The sequence below is a fragment of the Ammodytes marinus genome (assembly GCF_949987685.1).
Source record: "Ammodytes marinus genome assembly, chromosome: 11".
Classification (NCBI taxonomy): domain Eukaryota; kingdom Metazoa; phylum Chordata; class Actinopteri; order Uranoscopiformes; family Ammodytidae; genus Ammodytes; species Ammodytes marinus.
Genome location: NC_137215.1, coordinates 31,029,828 through 31,047,065, shown reverse-complemented (window position 1 = coordinate 31,047,065; position 17,238 = coordinate 31,029,828). Strand labels below are relative to the sequence as shown.

General features: G+C 42.1%; 1 protein-coding gene across 1 annotated transcript in view; it reads right to left on the bottom strand.

Annotated features, from left to right (window-relative positions):
• slc2a15a (solute carrier family 2 member 15a) overlaps positions 1 to 17,238 on the bottom strand; it is a gene marked incomplete at both ends in the record, with an annotated part of 116,585 nt that overhangs the window by 58,965 nt on the left and 40,382 nt on the right. The window contains one exon of the mRNA XM_080036588.1: positions 2,229 to 2,389. Within this exon, the coding sequence (XP_079892714.1) occupies positions 2,229 to 2,389 (161 nt within the window). The remainder of the gene's footprint in view (positions 1 to 2,228; positions 2,390 to 17,238) is intronic.

Below are 17,238 nucleotides of genomic sequence, written 5' to 3'. Positions count from 1 at the left end.
TACATCTAGTGATTTGCAGACCTCTCATGCAGCATCTGGGACAGATGTGCATGGTTCCCAGTGTTGGGAATAACGCCGTTTAAAATAACGGCGTTAGGTAACGCCGTTCTTTTTTCAGTAACGGGGTAATCTAACCAATTACTTTTTCCGTCGTTACAACGCCGTTATCGTTACTGAACGTTAAATGCGGTGTGTTACTATGAATTGATTGAATAAACTGTGTAATTCGAACGCACCCCTGGCTCCATACTACACAAACTGCTGGTGAGGAGACCGGTGTGTTTTAAGTTGTGTTTTATTCAGTGTGGATGACATTATAACTGTCAGTTAGCGCCGTCACGTCAGTCAGCCGGAGCGCCTGTTTGGTGAAGTTTCTTTTTCTTTCTCTCTCTACTGTGTGAGTGTGCAAGTTGCCGCAGTAACCACCTATCAATCCACGGTTGAAACGTGCTTTCCCTGAGTTTGTTTGCATCGCCCTTGTGAGTAAATGCATGGAGTTTCCCGATCTCTATAAATTATAATTTATGCACATTATTAAACGGCCGCGATTCGCCGGTTGCAACAGCTGTTTAGCGTGTCATCACGAGCCGAATATTGCTATTGTTCTTTTCCTGGGATCTGTGTGCTGCTGTGCATGTTAAAGAAGGAAATAAACATAGGATAAATCCTTACTCCTCCTCTCATCGTCTCATGCTTCATAGTCTGACGTTTTTGGCCTTAAGTGGTGTTTTAGCCGACACCCCTGAAGTGAATCCAGTGATATAGCAGATCAGCATGGTAGCCTGCATTCAGCAGTTTCCTCTACTACTTTTGTTGAGAACAAAATACTTGAAGTGCAGGATAAACCTCTTGCTGTCTGTTGATGTGCAATAAATATTGAAGGTTATGTAGCCTACAAGTAGGCCTACCTGTCTGTTCTACTCATTTCAACTGACCTGTGAAAACTGCTTAGAAAAATCCAAATTTTTTGACATATAGCAACCTTTTATCTTTTTTACAGTAGGCTAACGCAAATAGTTACTTTCCCTGGTAACTAGTTACTTCTATTAAAAAGTAATTCAGTTACTAACTCAGTTACTTTTTGGAACAAGTAGTGAGTAACTATAACTAATTACTTTTTTAAAGTAACGTTTTCAAAACTGATGGTTCCACAATAATAAGAAAACTCAGTCAACATGGCTTTCAATGGAGGGTTGCTGAAGAAGCCTCTGCTCTCAAAAAAGAACAACACTGCTTGTCACAACTTTGCCAGAGAGCACCGAGAGATACCTGCAGTCTTATTCTGTGGACAGATTAGTCGAAAATGTAAAGGTGAAGTAAGTGATTTATTTATATTAATATAAGTGTTAAGTCGCTCTTTATTCATACAGTAATCACTTACACGATGTGCGCGTTTCATAAAGCCAATCTCTTAGTCAGCTGCTCTGCATGTAATAAGCATATAAACTTTATGTAGTATCCCGAAATTGTATCCAATCACAAGAGAGAACGCTACAAACCGACACCCGTCCGCACCCGTCTCACTCATGGTCTCACTGCCGGTGCACGCCAGAGCGACACATGGGTGAATGTTTATGCGCCTACAATGGCGGAGCAGGTAAAAATCCTTCCCAATGTCTGTTTTGATGGTTTTTATCATGTTTTATCACACTTATGGATTTGAGATGATGCTAGATAACTTGCTGCTCGAAGACCGCAGTGCATTAATGTGGTGACGTAGGGACGAGTGAGGGGACTGCTAACTGCAGTAACTGACAGAAAGTTAGCTAAAAGAACCATTCCGCTTATAGCTCCTTTAACTGTTTGGTCATAACCAAAACCGCCATGTTTGGGCAGAAACGCAACTCTGCCTACCACCATGAGAACCTTCCCCCAAGTGAATAATGGTGGTGGTAAATGATCTGCAAATCTCCAGATGTAATGTTTGGGTTGGCTTTTACCTGAAAAATCACTTCTCTTTTGGCGCTTGAGGATATTTTTGAAGGAAGTCCACTTCTAGGCAGATGTTAAGTCATTCTTAAAGCTCTCCATTTGTAGATGATTTGCCTCAAGGTGGACCGATGGAGCTCAAACTTTTTTTAAATGAATTTATAGCTGTCCCCAGACAAATGTGCAGCATCAAAACTCTATTCCTGAGATCCTCTGAGATTGTAAAAAAACAAACATGAAAGTTTTAGTTTAGAATGTAGAATCCCCCCTTGAAAAAGATGTGGAAACAACTGTTTTACCTGCCAAAGCGAGTGACCAGAATGCCCACGATGAGGGAGCCCAGCAGACCTCCAATAGCAAAGACAGACACAGTGAGAGAGTACATGAGGGTCAGGGTCTCCTTGCTCAGTCCCGTCCCATTACGACCCAGGGCCGTCTTGTTGTAAAAGTCCTTTATGTACTGAGGAGTGAAGGGATACAAACAAACAGGAAGGAGAGGTCAGAAGATGGTGCGGGAGGTGGCAGAAACATTTAAACTCTCAAACATAGTGATAGCAAGTTTGTATAGTGACTGGCCAGATGTGAATCAACGTGGATCCACAAGCTCTGCCAATTCTGTCTGGGGCCTTGGTTGGGTTACACCGGCTGAGCTAGTGGCGGACTTCCTCCACTCTGAAAGGGGCAGGGTTCATATCCGGTAGGGGTGTAACGGTACACGTATTTGTACCGTACCGTGACGGTACAGGCACGTATTTGGTGTTACAGAGGTGGACCGCGGTCCGTTCGTGGCGTACATAGCGTTATGGCGAATGTACAGGCTTGTTTTGCGGTGTGGAACTTAAAACTTGTGGTCGGAGTTCCCCCCGGACCATTTAGCCTGCGGCTCAGCTCGCACGTGCGCAGTAGCAGCCAGCGATAATGAGAGTCTCTTATCTCCATGGTGAGCATGAGGGTCAGGCAGTGTTAGCAACTTAGCCGCTATATTCAGCGACTTTTCAGACCGCTCTGGCGACTCTTTTTTTAAGAAAGCCACCAGCGACCAATCTAGCTACTTTTTCTGGTGTTATTGGTGACTTTTGGAGACCCTGTGCTGTCGCTAAAGCATGTATCGCTCTTAACACTTCTAAACAAGCAGCGGCCAGCGGGTGCTCAACGGCCACTCCCCCCGGTCCCACAGCACTGACAGGCGGCCGAGTCCTCACGCAGCAGTCCCTCCCAGCTGCGGTCAGGGCAGGAGATACACACCTCTCCGCTCTAGTGTTCCGTTTGCATCACTATTAGCAGTAGCAGCGTCTCTCCCCCCCCCCCCCCCCCCCCCCTCTTTTACTGTCTATGAGTAGTGCAAGTCAAAATGTTATACAGTGCTTTCGAACAGAGAGCGAACTGCATGGCGAAAGACAACAGGAAACCGGAGCGCGCAGGCGCCCCCCTGTCATTCAAATCCCGTTTGAGGGATAATTTCGGATTCCAGGTGAATTATGAAAACAGTGATAGACGTGTGGAACAATGTCGGCACACAGGTTATTGTTTCACCGCGATCGCTTATGTAGGAGGCAACACGTCGAACATGCATACGCATTTGAAAAGGCACCATCAGGTGTTTGGCTACTCTCACCATTACTGTGAAGAAAGACGAGCTGGGCAAAACCCAGACATTATTTTCTTTTTTATACTGAATACAAACAAGCTGTCATTTAATTAATGCTGCAGTAGCACTTTTATTTGATAATTTTTATATTTATAAGAGCACTTTAGAGTTTAAGAGAGCTGCAGCAATATTTTATTTTTTTCAAAGAGACCCTTAAAGAAGACATACCCTTTGTTTACACCAGCTTACAGAGCCTGCTGAGCATTAACACTATATTTTTTCATTGCAATTTTAGTTTATGCTGCACCTACACTGGTATTTAATAAGTATTTTATTTATTGGAGAATTGCAGCAGTATTTTATATTTGTTATGCATTTTATTTATATCAATCAATCAAACTTTATTTATATAACACTTTTCATAGAATCAAATGTAACACAAAGTGCTTAATACAACTCCCCCCCCCCCCACATCCCCCACCCAGAGATATGCATACATGCAAAAACATCCCCGTCCCACCCATCCATACCCCAAAATAAGAAATTCATTAAAAACAGGAAGGAAACTGCGCTGAGGAAACGCCATCAGAGAGAAAACACTAGAGACTGTAAAACTAAAACAATTCAAAATAAATATATGTTACTGTCAGCTAGTTACTGACAGCTAAAGCTGTTCATTCTCCGTTAACTATGAACCGTACCGTACTGTACCGTACCGTGACTTCAAAACCGAGGTACGTACCGAACCGTGACTTTAGTGTACCGTTACACCCATAATATCCGGTGAGGGTTTTTACCATCTGAAAGGCTTATTTTGTGTTTGTGTTGCTATACTTATGCTCTAGTTTGTTTTTGTATTTTGGCCATGAAGATTTTATTTTTAAAGGCCGAATTCCACCGGCTGCCTCTCCAGTCCTTCTCCGCTCCAGCACGGCAGCCGTCTCTCTGCTCCGCTGCTGCTCCAGCTGTCCGGTGAAATACACACTGCTTCTATTTCTGCCGGATGCCGGAGCTCATCGCATCAATTTAGCACAGAACACGTCGAGAGACAGGACACAGGTGCCGACAAAACAATAAAACATCCGCTACATTTTCAAAATAAGACATTCTGTGTATGCAACAGATTGTATTTCTCTTAACTACATCGACCAAACGTCATAAAAGGCGGAGCCTGTCAAGAGGTTACAGGTCAAGGGGCCTCGCGAGGTGAAAACAATGGACCAGAGGCTGATCATCGAGGTGGAAAACCACAGAATTATTTATGACACAACACATCCTTTTTATAAGGACAACACTAAAAAAGAAAAGGCTTGGAAAACCATATCAGAAGTTGTGGGAGTGGATGGTGAGTAACTAATTAGGCTATTTTCAGTAAATATTGATAAAATGCTCATTGTGTAGTCATGTAGCATTTACTTGTGTTATCCATTTTGAAACCCCTATTAAAACTGTTAAATAGCCTCTCATCACAGGGTGATTATTTGCATTTAAAAGCAAAATGTATGTATAAAGGCATACAGCCGTGGAAAAAATTAAGAGACCACGCCAATTGTTCAGTGTCTCTTGTTTTACTATTTACAGGCATATGTTTGAGTAGAATGAACATTGTTTTTATTTTATAAACTACTGACAACATTTGTACCACATTCACAATAAGAATATTGTCATTTAGAGCATTTTCAATAAGTAATGTAGAGATGAAGATTGAAGAAAAATCCAGACTGGTCCCTTACTTTTTTTGGTGGCTATATACTGTATATCAGCCATTAGATCATTTAAAGTTCAGTTATATCTATGTTAACCCTTAGTTACTTAAATGACGTAGCCATTGCTTTGCTATGATATTATATGTTCCTAGAAATATATAATATACTGTGGGGAATGTCTTGTACTTACAACCTACCTTGCTTTAATTGATGTCATAACCTCTTTTCATAGGTCATGACACACTCGTTAAAGATTTGAAAGGGCTCACAAGAATTTGGCACAACAAATGTTTTTAAAAAAAACTAGATTTTTATTTTTTTTGGCATTTTTATGCTTCATTGATAGTGTAGAGACAGAGTTGAAATGGGGCAGAGAGGGGAGTGACATGCAGAGAACGACCGCGGGCTGGAATCGAACCCGGGTCCGCTGCTGGCCGAGGCCCATGGGGGGGACGCCCTACCAACTGAGCTAAGGGCGCCCCTTCATCCTTTTTTTAACAGGGGAGACCCACTGAGCCAAGACTCATGTCAGGGGTGCCCTTTGACACACAAACAATATATTGTATTTACATCAAAACATAAATCATAACATCAAACATAAGAATGTGCATAGTGTAATAAATACCCACACTTTAACAATTATTTGCATCATACAGGGAAAACAGCAACATCCATCAATGAAAAAATACATAACAACACAACTATTTACAATTATGTACAGTAATTAGATCATCCTGTCCTGCCAGGACACAGTGCCTTCAGGGGAGGTAAAGAAAGTGTCAAAGCACTCCCTCACAGCACAAGCCTCTCTCGAACCCCTGTTTCCTCCCATGTTCCTTGTCGGTGCCATGTGTCTCCCCAATTCTTCCGCCTCTTCCAGCAGCCTGGTATTCTCATTTGGGGAAAGGAGGAAATTGTGGAGAATGCAAGCAGCCATAATGAGGTTGTCTACATTCTTGAGGTGCAGGTTAATCCTGTGATGAAAAACCAGCCACCTTGATGCCAGAATGCCAAAGGCTTTTTCAACGACCATCCTCGCTCTAGAGAGGCGGTAGTTGAAGACCCTCTTTTTGTGGGGAAGATTCTGGCCAGGGAAGGGTCTCATAAAATAGGGCTTCAGAGGGAATGCTGCATCACCCGCCATGACATACAGCACATCACCAACATCATCAGCACCAGGCAGGGGTCTTCTCTCTGGCACATGCAGTGTACCACTCTCCATCCCTCAGATGCTGCATATGCCCCTCCATCACTTGCTCTCCCGAAGTCACCCACCGGAATATAGCGGAATCTGGTTTCTGCATCCACAAGAGCCAACAGCAGGATGGAGAAGGTCTTCTTATAATTACAGTTTTTTACGATTGCTAAACCACAGTGGGCACAACTGGAGCGACATGTGCAAAACTCTAACAACAGTATGCAGAGCAGCGGTTCATTCGGACCAAACTGTAGCTCGTTTTTCATTGCTTAAACACAATTTTAAAAACTCTACACACTTATCTCATGGCTTAACCACAGCCTGCACAACACTGTGGATTTCCAGCACTTTTTTCAAATGCTAACACACTGCTGCCACAACTGTAAACCACACATTCAAAACAGAATGAATACCTAGTGCATTTCAAACACTGCGGATTGCAATTTCAACTGAAACACTAAGAAGGTGTCTTGTTTTAGACTTGTTAGTGAACATACTGTATATACAGTATAAAGGGAAAGCTTTTTGTTGGGGAAATGGACCAATGAAGACAGGTTGTTGGAGGGAGAAGAGTGGCAGTGAGAGTGTGGATGTGTGGAGGAAGACCTAGAAGACATAGAGCTGTAATGTCTGATGAAATACAGTAAGGGCTACACAGATAGACCCTGTTGTGAAACATGGTCTCACATTGAGAGAGGCAGGGTTGAGAGTGCAACCCAATCTGCAAAAATCTAAAGTTGCATCTGTAATACGAATTTTCCAGCAAACAAACAGCTTAGAGTTGCATACTTACAGTAAATGACAACATTACAGGAATTGATTTCTGTATTACAATTATAGAATATTTACACAGATAAATACTACATTTGGAAATGTTTTCAATAAAATATTCAAAATGTGTATGTATTGAAGCAAACTTCTGATTTTAATTTCTTTTTGTTTTCCTAAAAAAACTGGTATGTTATAAAATAAACAATTTCATGTGAAAGAATTTCACCCTTTCATCAAAGAAAATATTTGTGCGAAATAGCTCAAATTATTCAAACTGTAAAGATTAAAAGTTTGTAATTTGTGTATTGGGGTTTGATGCTAGTGTTTGTACTCTGAGCATGTTCTGAGTGACAGTGTGTGTTATCTCAATGAGGCTGGTTCATAGTGTTTGCTGCACTGAACCTGTTTTGCAGGTGAAGTGAATTGTTCAGCTCCAATGACTGTTGGTAGTGCAAACTGTAGTTAGAGTTTTACACATTGAGCTACAGTTGTGCCCACTGTGGGTTAGTGATCGAAAAAAACTGTAACACATTGGCTGCCGGACATAGGTGGTGCCTGGATAACAACATGTTTCCCTTCAAGGACTCCCAGACAATTTGGAAAGTTCCATTTGTCCCAGATGTGCCACCTCCTTCCATGTGTCTGGGGTTGGCTTTGGGAGGAACGTCTCCATCAGATTGTTTGTGATAGCTGCACACACCATATGTACTGAGTTTGACACTGTCGTGTGAATAAGCAAAAAAAGATCAATTACATGTGAGATTACTTTAATAATAATCTGTCTCTCTTCTTTGTTTCAGCTGAACTTTGCAAATCGAAATGGAGGATATGGTTAGAGTGAAAGATGCCTTTGTCAAAAACCGGAAGAAAACCTTTGGAAGTGGCTAAGCAGGAGGCACTCCAAAGGAGTGTAAATACAAGGAGATCAATGTATTTTCTTGTGCCCCACCTACAGCCGAGAAGGTATTTTTGAAATTATATAATCCGCATTTTGATGACAGTATTAATTACAATATTAATTGTATCATTCTTCACTTTGCAAATAAACTGATTATTATAATTATGCCATCCCTAAGGAAATACTTGTGATAAATGAATCCCAAGGACTGTATAATGCATTTTCTTATGTGCTTTTTTTCTATATAGTTCAAAAAGCTATCTATGTTATAATCCAGTGGATGAGGAGAGATCTTCAACTCCACTTTTTGACCAGTCCAGAGTGACTCCAGCACCATCCCTGTCTGGACCTACTTCCTCTGGGGAGAGGGACAGGCCCCTGAGGTCCTGTAGCCCAAAAGAGCAGGTGAAAACAGCGAGACGTGCAACACTGGAGACGAAGAAGGGCCACAGATCACAGGCAAGCGAGGTGGAAGAGCGGAGCCACATCCCAAACCAGAAACTGACCTGGACGAATCTTATTATTTTGCAATGAGCCTTGTCCCACTATTAACCAAATTGGAACACCACAAGAGGCATCAAGCCAAAATTGGAATTTTAAACTTTCTTGTTAGCTTGGATAGTTTATTCAATGGGTCAATTTACCCAAATGCTGGCTTCAAGCATCAACCCACAGTGGGAAGAAAGCACCCCCTATGCAGACCTGTAAGGCAAAGTCGCCATTTGTACTGTACAGGAGCGTCAGATATGTTTAAAGAACAAAATTATGGAAATTGCTTATTTAAGTTATTGGTACGGATTTTTCTTTAGTTTCAATAAACCTCTTTTGCAAATTGCATGTTGTGTCCTGTGTTTGCTTATTAGTGTGCACATCTTTGTTCTGTCTTGTAGGCCTACAATATAACCAAAAACAATAATAATACAGAAACAAAGAGCATGTATTATATATTATATATATATTTATAAATATGCTACTTACCCATGGTAGACATAGACAATATCAGAAAGGTCCAATCCAAACAAGTAAGCCTTCACCTTCCTTCTACTCTTTCGGATGGGGACAATAATTGATTAATTGTTGTGCTATTTATACACTTCCAACGTCACAACATCTCACACGATCGCACGTGATTTTGTAATTACCGTGGGAACTCCTTGGTCTCGCGACTCCAGCTGCTCGGCGGTGCTGACTGTGCCTGCTTTGAAAACGGAGCCGGTGGGTGTTGACGGACATGAGCGCGTGGAGCAAAACCGTAGGACACTGCACGCGCAGCCAGTGGAATTCTGGGGTAATACTAGAAAATCCCTCTGAGATTTTTAAAGTACAGGCCCCCTGGCGCCACCCACCAGACCTCACATTTGTGGCGCCCCCTATGGGTAATGCTTGAAAAGCTTTGGGGACATGCTACCACACGTGTTCTGCACATATCCAGCAGGTTTTATGATGATAGGACCTATGGTCAATGAGTTACGGCCAATTAGCTGCTAAGCCCCGCCCCTGCGTAAACGTTTTGGTCAATGGCGGCCATTTTTTTAAAGCTATCCTACTAATCTTTTATAGACATTTTTATCTCATTCCCCCGATGCTTCGTGATCAATTTGGTGTTGATTGCATAAGATGTGAGAAAGTTATGCGAATTGGTGAAAAATATTTCCAGGTGGACTTTTATGGTCCCAGAGTTTTTTTTTGTAGAGCAGCCTCACCTTTACCTGTGTGAGAAACTTCTAGTCAATCGGACTTACGGTGTGAGGGGTGTGGCCTCTCAAACCTTTTTATTTGGGGCTTAACAACAGCGCCACCTTGTGGAGGATTCCTTAGAAAACAAATTGCACACTCCCCAGAGTGGGGACACACGTCATTACATTTTTGGCATTTCTCTCTCAAATATTGAATTTTTGAGCTATGTTTTTCTTATTTGTGGCGCCCCCTATGGGTTTAGCTCGAAAAGCCTAGAGGGACATGCTACCACACGTGTTCTGCAAATATCCAGCAAGTTTAGTAATGAAAGGATCTATGGTCAATGAGTTATGCCCAATTAGCTGCTAAGCCTTTGGCCATAACTCATTGGCCAATGGCGTATATTCTTAACCGTTTTGGTCAATGGCGGCCATGTTTTTCGAGCTATCCTATTAATCTTTTACGGACATCTGTATCTCATTCCCCCGGTGCTTTTTGATCAATTTGGTGTTGATTGCGTAACATTTGAGAAAGCAGTGGAAAAACCTGTTTTTCAGTTTATTCTAATTAGCCAAAAATATTTCCAGGCGGACTTATATGGTCCCAGAGGCTCTTTTGTAGAGCGCCCTCAAGTGTACCTGTGTGAGAAATTTCAAGTTCATAATAGCACATCCCGTGGAGTGAGGACGCATGTTCTGTGAAAAGTCTGCATGTCTAAGTGTAACGGTGTAGGAGGAGATAGAGCTATGAAATGTGTCGGAAGAAATAATAATAATAAGAAGTACTGTACTTATTGTTATCCACCATACTTCCTATTATTAAAGAGGACCTATGATACTTTTCGACTTGTATGACCTATAAACGTTGTTATAATGATTTATAGTCATGTTTAACCATACTAGAGTATCAAATAATTACGTACATGCATTTCGACGTATTCCCTGCTGACTGTCTGGGGTGGCTATGCAGAGCACTAAACACTATGGCAGCCGGTCGAGAACTAACTTGTTCAAATTTCCGGGTAGTTTCTGTCACGCTCGGGTAGTTTCTGTCATGTTTCCATGTATGGTAAAGCTGCTCAGGCAAGCTCCGGCTGCATGCCCCCACCTTCCTGAAAATCTCCCGCTGCTGGAAGGAAGGTAACCAATCACAACGGAGTGGGGATGCAGCAGGGGGGGAGGGGCGGAGAAGCTCAAACCAGTGTGTAGAGAGAGACTGCTGTGCTCGCTAGGGTAAGAGGAAGAGTGTCCCGAAAATCTACATAGTTTTTTGTGATGTGATTCGTGTCAGGTTGCTCTATAGCAGTTTTTAACAAGAAATTAAGACCAGAAAAGTAGTATAATAGGATCTCTTTATTTACAGGCCCTCAAGCATTGAAGGCCTGTAATTAAGTACGTGTAACTTATTGTTATCGACCATACTTCTTCTCATTTCTTCCGCCACATTTTCTAGCTTTATCTCCTCCCACACCGTTTCACTTAGAAATGCAAACATTTCCCAGAACGTGCGTTCCCACTCCATGGGGTGTGCTATTATTCAGTTTTTTGATTTTCCACAAGTGGGTACTGTTATTAAGCCCCTCATAACGTAAGTCCGATTGACTTGACATTTCTCATACAGGTGTTCTTCAGGGTGCTCTACAAAAAAGCCTCTGGGACCATAAAAGTGAACCTGGAAATATTTTTCGCTAATAATCTGAAAAATAGGTTTTCAACCACAGTTTTCCCAAATGTTACTGTATCGACACCAGATTTCTCACGAAGCCCTGGGGGACTAAGATACACATGCCCGTGAAAGATTAGTAGGCTAGTTTGAAAAACATGGCTGCCATTGACCTAAACGTTTACGCATGGGCGGGGCTTAGCAACTAATAGGCCATAACTCATTGACCATAGGTCCTATCAGTGGTGGGCCGTCAAAATCAAATTAATATATATATCTTTTTTTTTCCAAATTAGATTAATTTGTGTCTGAATTCAATAAAAAATGGCAGTACGTTACAATAATTAGAATTTTTGCGGATTATGGCTATTTTATGTGAGGCTGAGCTGGATTTCCCAGGCATATGTCATCTAAACGCACCTTCACTAGAAGTATTGCTAGCCTTTCATTGAAGCTGCCGTCTCCTATTGGATAATAACGTTGACTGGCGAGTGTCCAAACCTCTGAGGGAACATGGCACATCACGGATTTTAACAGTCTTAATGGTTTATAGGATCTGAAGATGGATTTCCTCTACAAGTGATGGGTGAGTGTTACTTCTCACTGTGAAGCGATAACGTTTTTTTGTGGGGTTTTAAAAGCCTTTTTTGTTTGTTATTTTTATTTTTGTTGTAGCCTATATTGCTGGGACTTGGGCTTTAGAAGGTGATTTGAGCTGTTTCTAACTGCTGTCAATACAAATAATAGCATTTATTTATTGACTGTTACTCACTATTACAGACTATTAAGATTTTTCTATGTTTTTAAATTTTATTTACAAATATGTTTTTCTAAGCAAATGATACCACTATACAATCACTGTGAACAGAAGTAAAAGATGTTATGATGTGGTTCGAGCGTAAACAGACTTCCTATTAACTGCACTCAAATACACTGGTTGTGTATTTGTCCCGTGTTGCAGAAATAAACCACTCCAGAGTAGGGCTGGGCGATATGGACCAAATCTTATATCACGATATAGGTAATTTTATATCACGATATGGATATATATCACGATATAGTATTTTTCCTTAAAATTCAATGGATTACAATAACCGTACTGAACTTTAATCACGTAAGATTATTTTCATCTTTTGCTTGGAACTTAAATTTCCATACAAAAGAGAAACTGGTGCAAAATACCACACCAGTCTGGCTTTAGTCAGTCAGTGCAAAATAAAAATGACAGCATCAACCAAAGAGCCTAAATTTTCCAATTGATTGTAGCCTATATCAAAATAATGAAAGACTTGAATTTTACTGCAGTATTTGCTCATCTTCATTTAAAAAAGCTGTCAAAATTAACTAATGAGCAAATGCCTGGTAATACTTTAACTCCAGCTTCAACACAAATAATATTTTCAAGTTTGACATGTTTTAAAGTTACATAAAACCAGCCTTGCTGGCTGTCTCCAACAATAACAGCACGGGGGTGAAGCCCCGAGTAGGCTAAAGGTACGAACACACTGCACATCGCCGCGCGGCGAGTTTCAATAGAAAGTCAATGTATTTCGAGCGCCGCCGCGCGAACGAGAGCGGATCACGCGGCGCGGCCAGGGGCGGCGCGGCGCGAATGGGGCGGCGCGGCCGCCGCAGAAGTTGAAAATATTGAACTTTTCGCCGCCGGCCGCCCCGCGATAGCCAATCACCGTCGTTGAGCTCCTCCCGAAGTCACTCGGGTGAGTCTGCTGAGCTACAAGACACGTGAAACCTGGCTGGCGGTGCAGTCGGGAAAGGAGGGATAAAGGGAAAAAAGAAGGAAAAGACAGAGAGAGAGAGAGAGAGAGAGAAAGTTCCAACACATCGATACAATGTATGACAGCAGTTTAATGAGACACCTTTTAGTAAAAGGAGCAAGGAATAGACTCACATTATAGAAGAGAGAAGGAGAGAAAGCCAGGGAAGATGTACTGCAGATGAGTGAATATGCAGAGACAATAAAAACTAAATACGACAACTGACACTTCCAAACATTTCCCTAAACATCTGAAAATCTGTTTGGGTTTTCTCTACATGTTGATATGCCGGCGTGAATGTGTAGCCTATATGCACGGCCATCGATACGTGCGTGTGTGTGTGTGTGTGGGCGGGTTGTGTGTGTATGTGTGTGTGGGTGCATGTGTGGGTGTGTTTACGAAGCTTGGGTGGCAGGTGGCGGGGAGAAATGTGTGAGAGGTGCAGTGAGACCAATACAAGGGCCGATGGCAGAGATGATGAAGGCAGAATAGCCTACTTCAGAGACGCTCCCAACAAAAACAAATCAGTGAGGATGACGACGATGATGAGAGAGATGTAAATAGCGGGAAGAAACTGGGCGTGCACATTCAATGAGTCATCGGGCGGCGGCCGGCGGCGGACACAAATGAGCCAAAATGACCACGCGGCGCGGAACCTGCGATTCGCGCGGCCAACCGCCGCGCCGCGCTGTGCAGTGTGTTCGCACCTTAAAGATGTCATTATTAGCCAGCTAGCTCACGAGAGCTAACCCATGTAGTTTGCGGCTTAAAACAAGCCAACTCTGCGTCACGGCAACAGCATGCTGAAGCAGCAAGCAAGTTTCCTTTGCCCGATGACATTTTTGACCGTTAAAACCAGCTGCTCTGCCACCGTGACACGTAGTTGGTTTGTTAACTTTAGTGACGGCGCACCGAAGCTAGACCATGAGCTAGACAGCTAGAGCAACAGATCAGGCTTCTTCTGTTGCGGGTAGAGAAGCTGTATTGCAGCTCAGAACTCTGCAGCAGAGCCCCCGTGTGGCGCGGCGGTGTAACTGCAGTGTAACTATAGGGACTCGGAGGGACAGCTGCCTCCCGCTCCATATATGCTCCCGCCCGCCACATGAACTTTGTATCTCCGCGATATAAACGGTATGGCCAAATCTCTCCCGGTAGACACTTTCATATCGTCCACGATATGATATCGTCATATCGCCCAGCCCTACTCCAGAGTGCTCCATCCATCCTGTCACCGTGAAGTGCATGCAAATAGCAGCAGAGCAATATAACAAAGGCACATTTGTCAAAATCTAACTAATTATGCATTCATTCAAACTCTTTAAAAACAAAGAATCTAGATGTTGGATAACAAAAGAGTTAAAATCTTTTTTTCATACATATTATTGTCTTTATTATTGTAACTTTTAACAGAACATATTTTGGAGACAGCCTTTTTTAAATTTTATAAATTTTAAAATGCACTTTCATCAAGTTTTGAAGAAGAAAATGTCTCATAAATCAGACAATGAACAACCAAGCCCCAACCTCAGCAATTTTTACCAGCATCCAAATAAGGAAGTGACCACAACTGTAGTAACCAGGAAGTGCCACTGGGGTGTGGTGCCAAGACCGAGCAGTTTTTCTTTGACTCACTTGTTAGTTAGGCCGTTTTCAATGTCTTATTAAACCTATTTACAGCCTGGGCCACAAAACCATTTTAGTCTGTATGTTTAGGTCATATCTCCATGACAACACTGAGGGGGGTGAATTTTTTTGGACCACGCTAGTTTTTATTTTATCGGAGGTTAAAATGTATTGGTGCAATCTCTTGAGTGACAGCTCTCCGTCCGTTGTCCCTCACTTTGCCTCGGAGGTATACGTCAGCTATGTCCCTCCCCCCGACGTGAGGCGGAGTAAAAATGGCGACGCGCACAAACCAGGATTATTGGATGCCGTGTGAATAACTGAGGTCAGCCCGGATGCTACATCCATATTATTTACTATCTATGTCAGGGGTGTCCAAACTACGGCCCGCGGGCCAACTGCGGCCCGCTTTTTATTGGCCCTCGGCCGATTTTAAAAATATAATGTAATATGGCCCTTTGAAAAAAAAAATTTTTTTTTTTTTTTTGCATTTCTTAGTTAACCCACTAGTGCAGGGGTGTCAAACATTGATTGATTGGCCCGTGGCACATTTAAAAAATATAATGTAATATGGTGCTTTTAATTTTTAAATAATTTAAATGCACTCATTATATTACAGAGAAATATGTCCCATAAAAGAAAAAGAGCAACATGCCCATCCAAGAGGACCCTGTATAATATTTTATTTTAAATTAATATTATTATGGAAAATCTATGTGTCCTTCTCCAATAGCTTCTAATTCATCTGACACAGTGTCTCCATTTTTTTTCATACAAAATTCTTCAGATTTAGCCTCTTAATTTCCCTCTCAAAGTGCACCAGATTCATGCATTTCATTTTAAAAACTTTAAAAAATCTCCTGGGGGGGCATACCCCCGGACCCCCCTAGGAGGGTCGGGACCTCGGCTGGATACTATTTTCACCAAGCTGGACATTGGACGCAGAGGCAGAAAACACTGGGTGTATCATTGGCATATTAACAAGAGGGGAAATGTGTCTGTTTAATGTGCAAGGAAAGTGTTGCCGTGAAGAAGGATTACAATTTACGAAGACACTATGAAACTAAACATCAGAGCAGCTACATGTCCTAATAAATGTGTTATTTTTGCCAAGTGGCCCGGCCCTTCGTAGATTTTTCTGTATGTGGCCCTCAGTGAAAAAAGTTTGGACACCCCTGGTCTATGTGAACAACATATGAACAAATCCTTCTGTAATGAACTTGCGAATAGTGCTAAGAACTATTATGCTTTAGGGGGCTTTCACACCTAAAAGTCTTCACCAAGGTCTGAACCAAGGTTAATTTTGAAATCCCCTGTATAGATTTGATCTGCTTAGGTTTGGTTTCACATTGCATTTTTTCCAGCGCACTTAAGAACTTTCCATGACATACCTACATCCTGTGTATATCTCCTACATGGGCTGCATCCCCATATACTTAAAATGATGCATATCAAATGGAAGTTTTGACACTTTTATTATGGGTATGATCTATTCAGGAAGTCATTGGTCTAGCAACAAAAGAAATACCAAAAAATGCATCTCATTTTGATTCAGAAATTGCTCACTGGGGCGCTCTGCCCAATTCAAACCAAAATGGAAGAGCCAGGCCCAATCCCAATGTCCACCCTTACTGTCAAGTTATCTCCCTTTTGTGTGCAGTCTCCACTTGAAGGGGATGGACATCTACACAGAGTTGCTGGGTTTCACTCAATAACCAAACTTTTCTTCCTCTTTATCTTCTTTTATTTTCATTAAATCTGTTACTTAAACAATAAGCAAATTATGAAATGAGAATCAATACATGACACACACTGGCTAGCGCTTGCACAAACATTTAATTTTAATTGTCCACAGTCTCTGTTGATGGGCTCGGTGTCTTACCAGATTTATTAATTATTGCTTTAGTTTGACTTCACACCTCCCACTCAATCTTTGCCTGGAAACAGTGTGAAGATTGACATCTTCAAAGGCAAACTTGGGTCTCCTTTCCCAGCTGCTTTTGGCTTTCTGTCTGTTCCTCTGCAGGTAAAAGGACAACGAGATGCCTGATGTCCCTGTGAAGGACGGTGGCTTGGATCTTTTCCCTTCTGATTCCAGGAATTGACTTGCCTTTCTGAGCTCTCGTGACAGGGACACAGTAGCTTGGGAAAACTCTTACATTGACGTCCCTTACAACGACTTTATCATCTGGATTCGTGTTGATGACTCTGCCAAGCTTGAACTGCCCTCTTGGTGCATTTTGGTCACACAGCCAGACAACATCTCAAATGGCCACCTTCCTTCGTCCAGTATGCCATTTGCTTCGGACAAATAAGTTTGGACCAGCGAGTTGTCTCCAGCTCCTCCAGAACTTGGTCACCTCCGACTGCATAGCTCTCAGTCTTTTGTACGGATAGTTGTGAAAGTCGAA